The 6,117-nt window shown below is 46.2% G+C and overlaps 1 protein-coding gene across 1 annotated transcript in view; it reads left to right on the top strand.

Moving 5' to 3' along the window:
• The first annotated feature begins 1,072 nt into the window (after nucleotides 1-1,072).
• Nucleotides 1,073-6,117, top strand: part of LOC119410412 (TGF-beta receptor type-2) — a 73,899-nt gene continuing 68,854 nt past the window's right edge. The window contains exons 1-2 of the mRNA XM_037677323.1: nucleotides 1,073-1,272; nucleotides 2,054-2,226. Coding sequence (XP_037533251.1) covers nucleotides 1,073-1,272; nucleotides 2,054-2,226 — 373 coding nt within the window. The remainder of the gene's footprint in view (nucleotides 1,273-2,053; nucleotides 2,227-6,117) is intronic.

Genomic DNA, 6,117 nt, shown 5'->3' with positions numbered 1-6,117 from the left:
ATTTATCATTAAATTCCTATTTTTGTAATCCTGCCGAGTTGAGTCCCTGTTCTGCACTCTGGGTTCGCTCCTGACCACAAATCCTAACAATATCTCAGAATGAAAATAACACAGCTACTCCAACATGCAGCCACCTTGAGCGGCGCAATTCTAGAACTCATAAACCTCATTTTAAACATAACAAGCTTAGTAATATCACATCAGAGCTGCCCCTTCATGTAAGCATTTCAACTTCTACCCTTTAAAAAATCTCTGCCCCTAAAAGTTAAAAGTCATGGACAATTTAATTAAAAACACAAAAATATAATTAAACAGCGCAACTAAATTGCAAATCAGTTTTACAGTTTTGTCACGTTCAGCCTTCAGGTGTGTTGAAGTCAGTGCAGGAGGAGGACAATAGGCTCGAGAGTAAAAACTCAACAAAATATTTATTGTACAAAAACAAAACAAAAGTCTGACAAGGCATCTTACTTACTAATACAGGCAAATCAGGGCAGACAGGACGGAAGGTAGACCATGACACCATAAAGGACAATCCAGAGACAAAGACAAGACACTAAGGAGCTGAAAAAATACACCACACTGATTGGGACAAACGACAGACACATGCGGTGATTAGCATAAGACACAAGTGAGACAAGGGCTGAACACAAGGAGGGAAAACACAAAGAGCTGACTGAAAACATGAGGAAACAGACAAAGACAGAACAAAGCACAGAACCCCTACAGTATCCCCCCTAGGGATAGCCCCTGACATCCCAAGGGTGAGGCTACATCCAACTTGGGTAGGAGGCAGAAAAAACATGACAGACCTAGACAGGGAAACACAGAGGAACACGAGGACCAAAAAAAACAACAGGCAAACCTGGGGAGATTTAAACACAAAACTACAAGACCCAGAAACCCAACCCAGAGTCAAGGTGGATGGTCGGGTGACCATCAAAGGCAGGCCCGACGCTCAATCGGGCAGTTCAGTGACAGTCCCCAAAGAGGCAGGAGATCAGGATGGTGGCCAGGAAACCATCCATCCCCAAGCCAGGGTTCCGACGGGTGGCCAGGAGACCGTCCATCCATGGGCAGCAGGGGCGTCCACCTGTGTCCTAGATTCCACCAGAAGAGGACCTTCAGGGCTAAACCAAGGATGAGGACCCCAGCAAATAAACCAGGAACCAAGACCCCAGCAGATGAGCCAGGAACGATGACCCAAACAGACAAACCAGGAATGAGGACCCCGGCAGACAAGCCAGGAACGAGGAGAGGCAAGGACCCAGGGTAAGACAGAGAGCAAGAATGATACGAGGACCCTGGGACTTCTGCAGACCTAAGATATTCTGCAGTGGACTCCAGATCTTCTGCGGTAGTCTCGGAATCTGCTGGGGTAGACTCGGAATCTTCTGCGGTAGATAGGATATTCTGTGATAGACCCAAAAACAACAGGAACCTCAGGCGCTGTACTTGCCGTGGAACCCTCTGTGGATGTCGGGACCAGGGAAGCTGCAGCTGAGGAGTCAGACCAGGGTTCTTCAACTGGTGACGGGACCAGAACCTCTGTAGCAGGTGAGGGGACCATAATCTCTGCAGCAGGAGAGGGGAACAGAACCTCTGCAGCAGGCAAGTCAGGAGCCAGTGCCCCTGCAGAAGGTGAGGGGACCAGAGGATGTGGAGCAGGTGTAGGGACCAGAAGACCTGCACCAGATGTGGAGCCAATAGATGAGCTGCAGCAGACATGTGGATCAGAAGGTCTGCAGCAGTATATGGGACCAGTAGACTTAGTGCAGGTGATGTGAACAGAGGACCAGGAGCAGGCATAGGAACCAGAAGAGCTGCAGACGTGGTGATCAGGAGGTCTGCAGATGTGCAACCCTCAGGAGAACAGCAGTGAGGAACATCCTCGATGAAGCAAGAGCCCGATCGCCCCACTGGCAAATCTGGGTATGGGTACCTCTCCCTGAACGGAATCTTCCCTCATTCCACCAGTGAGCGTGGGCTGAGCTGCACCTATGGTGGATGAAAGTACCTCCCCCAGTGGAATTTTCCACTGTTCCTCTGGTAGAGGGAGGGACTGTGGGTTAGTGAGTTCTGTTCTGTTCGACCATCCGCGCTTCTTCCGGCGGCAGCATGTGCTGGGATCAGGAGCAAACCAGAACTCTTCCTCTGGCTCAGAGTCTTCCTCTGACCAGATGGAGGAAAGGTGGCGAGGTGGTGGAGAGAAGCGCAGTAGCAGAGGTAAGCGTCCGGGTTTAATGGCCAAATGCATCCCACAGAACTTGGACCTCCTCTCTTCCTCCTCCCCCAGAAGTGGAGATGGGAGGAGCTTCACCTCTGGGCTGCAAGGTCTATGTTCTCGAGCCAGTCTGGATTCCTCGATCTGGAAACCGCCCCACCGGATGATGGGTTTTGCCTTCTCCTTTTCTCTTCTGTCCTTGTCCCTCTTGGCAGTCTTATCTGCCTCTCAAGCCAGAAACAAGAACAGGGTGATCATCCTCCTGCTGTGTTCAGTATTGGTCTCCGGATTCTATCGTGTTCAGCCATCAGGTGTGTTGAACCCAAGTGTAGGAGGATAACAAGTTGCTTGAGAGTAAAAAGTTCAACAAAATATTTATTGTACAAAAACAAAACAAAAGGCTGACAAGGCAGCTTACTTACTAATACAGGTAGATCAGGGCAGACAGGATGGGAGGCAGACCACAACACCATAAAGGACAATCCAGAGACAAAGACAAGACACCAAGGAACTTCATAAATACACAACACTGATTGGGACAAATGACAGACACCTGCAGTGATTAGCATTAGACACAAGTGAGACAAGGGTTGAACACAAGGAGGGAAAACACTAAGAGCTGACTGAAAAGATGAGGAAACTGTCACGTTGAGGTTTGGATTCAGATTAAGACAGACACAGGTGTGCAAAAACAAGAACATTTTTTGTTGTTTTGCTTTGTTTTGGGTTTTTTTGAATGTCCAGAGGACCAGATTTAACTTTTTTAGATTTTTCTACCTGGATTATTGAGCATGTATCAGGATAAAAACAAGAACAGTTTTATTTAGGGGGGAGTGGTGGCGCAGAGGTTAGAGAGGTGGGCTTGTGATCCGAAGATCGCCGGTTCACGCCCCGGCCCCGACAACATCAAAATTGTGGGTGGGGTAGGTGAAACACCCACACTTGCCCCCACCCTCATTCGCCCCACTCTGGGCCCATGAGCAAGGCCCTTAACCCCCATCTGCTCCCTAAACAGGTCTCTCTTGAAAATGAGTTCTCGTGGCTCAATGAGACTAACCTGGATAAATAAAGGCTAAATGAAAAAAAAAATAAAAATTTTAATTTGTCTGCTGGTTGCTGGAGACAGGGTGCAAGATGGGAGTCCAATCTTAAAAGACAGAAAGGTTAGTGACTTTAGCGAGGACAAGGAGGTGCAGGTGGATATTGGGGTTTTCACTAACCTTCTGTCTTGGTGTAGAGGCTGAAGCTTTAGTCACGCTGAAGCCGGTGATGTCACTCCTATAAAGTGAGCTGTTGCAGCAGAGCAGATTAAAGGACTTTATGTCCAGAACAGGGAGATCCAGAATAGTGGTTCGTAAACCATTGCAGGGTTCAAGTACATTGAAGCAGAGAGCAGAAAACGGAGCTGACTCGTAATCCAAAGGCATGGTCAAAGGGGAAGGCACAGAGTCAGAAACCATGGGCAGATAGGCAGACAAAATCCAAAAAGGTTCAGGCAAGGAGGGGAGTCAAACAACAGGTGAGGGTTCAAGGCAAGACAAGGCAAGGTAACAAAGCTATGGAACAAGATACTATGACGAAAGGCTTCACTATCAGGGACCATGAGTGGTGTAATACTTCGGCACTGGTGGAGAGTGAAAATGGAGTTTATAAAGGGTGCAGAGCAGGTGAACTAGATGAGAGCTGAACAGGTGAGTGGAATCAGGTGTAGTGAACTAGGCCTCCGACAACAATCTGTCTCTGAAGAACTTCATGGGACAGGAACTGTTATTTCATTGATTTGAATCCAGAAATACAAATGAGCTCAAGAGACTATTTAATTGTATCCTGTATTAATCAATTGAAAGAACACTCTTCTTTTTTTCATTATCATTACTATTTTAGAATATCTTGATAATCAAAGTGTATTTAGTTCATACCATTTCAAAATGTTGAAGTGAACCACTCATTTTAAATGAACTGTGAAACAGTATTAATGATTTTTATACCTCATTAGAAGTCAGAAATCAAGTTAAATGTCTATTTACAAAGTAATGGTGCAATTTGATCTTCTGTCTGAATGAGGAGTAGTGATGTCGGTCAGAAGTCAGGGATGTCGGTCAAAAGTCAGAAAGCAAGTTATTAGAACAAAGTATCTTGTTTTTAAACCTAGCAGACAGTAAATAACTTCAACTGGCATCTGCAAAGTTTCTCACTTCTTCAAAACATTTCTCTGTCTGCACTACCTGTTCCTAAACATTCCTGCATCCAAAAAAGTTCAATCTGGTCCTCTGGACATTCAAAAAAACAAAAAACAAAACAAAGCAAACAAATATAGAAACGTTTCGTCTCTCATCCAAGAGACTTCCTCAGTCTGAGGTGCTGTTTTCAGCTCAGTCTCTTAAATAGCACCTTCTCAGAGTGGTTCTACCAGTTTGCTGCTGACAACCAAAACCAGCTGATCACATGCTCAAGAAGGACCATCAGCCTAACAATGGATCATTAGCACACTGATGGCTGCTTACTATTCACAGAGGGCTGAGTGATACTAGCAATCACAGCATTGTAAGAGGGGGACAGTTGAACCTGGAGGCCTCCACCCCTGTTTAATGATGGACGATTTCTTTTCACAAAGATGGCCTCCTTTACTCCTCTCTCAAACCATCGTTCCTCTCTGTCCAGGATGTGAACATCTTCATCCTTGAAAGAGTGACCGCTGGCCTGGAGATGAGTGTAGACCACAGAATCCTGGCCTGATGATGTTGATCTTCTGTGCTGGGCCATCTGATAGAGGACATTTGCAAACCGAGGTGTACCACAAACCCACCCACACAGACCAGTATTTGCAGTTTGACTCCCATCACCCTTTGGAGCACAAGTTAGGAGTTATCAGGACTCTGTATCACAGAGCAGACAGTATCCCCACTAACTCAGGAGCCAGGCAGAAGGAGAAATCCTACACAAAAAAGGCTCTAGAGCAATGTGGATATCCTAACTGGGCCTTCCTGAAAGCAGAGAAGAAACCCAAACAGGACTCCAGTCAGCCATCAGGTGAAAAGGAGGAACCCAGACCCAGACCAGTGGTCATTCCGTATGTTGAGGGGGTATCAGAGAAACTGAGACGTTTATTTTCTAAACATAACGTCCCAGTGGCTTTTAAACCCCAAAATACATTACGGCAAAGACTGGTTCATCCCAAAGATCCAGTCCCCCGGCACAAACAGAGTAATATTGTGTATGCTGTTCAGTGTCAGGAGGGCTGTGATCAGTCTTACTTCGGGGAAACTAAACAGGCACTGGCCAAAAGGATCGCCCAGCACAGAAGATCAACATCATCAGGCCAGGATTCTGCGGTCTACACTCATCTCCAGGCCAGCGGTCACTCTTTCAAGGATGAAGATGTTCACATCCTGGACAGAGAAGAACGATGGTTTGAGAGAGGAGTAAAGGAGGCCATCTTTGTGAAAAGAAATTGTCCATCATTAAACAGGGGTGGAGGCCTCTGGGTTCAACTGTCCCCCTCTTACAATGCCGTGATTGCTAGTATCACTCAGCTTTCTGTGAACAGTAAACCGCCATCAATGTGCTAATGATCCATTGTTAGGCTGACGGTCCTTCTTGAGCATGTGATCAGCTTGTTTTGGTTGTCAGCAGCAAACTGGTTGATCCATTCTGAGAAGGTGCTATTTAAGAGACTGAGCTGAAAACAGCACCTCAGACTGAGGAAGTCTCTTGGATGAGAGACGAAACGTTTCTATATTTTTTTGCTTTGTTTTGTTTTTTGTTTTTTCGAATGTCCAGAGGACCAGATTAACCTTTTTTGGATTTTTCTACCTGGATTATTGAGCATGCATCAGGATATTCTTACATCCCCTCTTGACTTTTAAGAACCCTCTGACATCACTGAACCCCCC

This window comes from Nematolebias whitei, chromosome 5, assembly GCF_014905685.2.
Source record: "Nematolebias whitei isolate Nwh7 chromosome 5, NemWhi1, whole genome shotgun sequence".
NCBI lineage: Eukaryota > Metazoa > Chordata > Actinopteri > Cyprinodontiformes > Rivulidae > Nematolebias > Nematolebias whitei.
The sequence above is the reverse complement of the archived record's forward strand: the minus strand, read 5'-3'. Positions and strand labels throughout refer to the sequence as shown.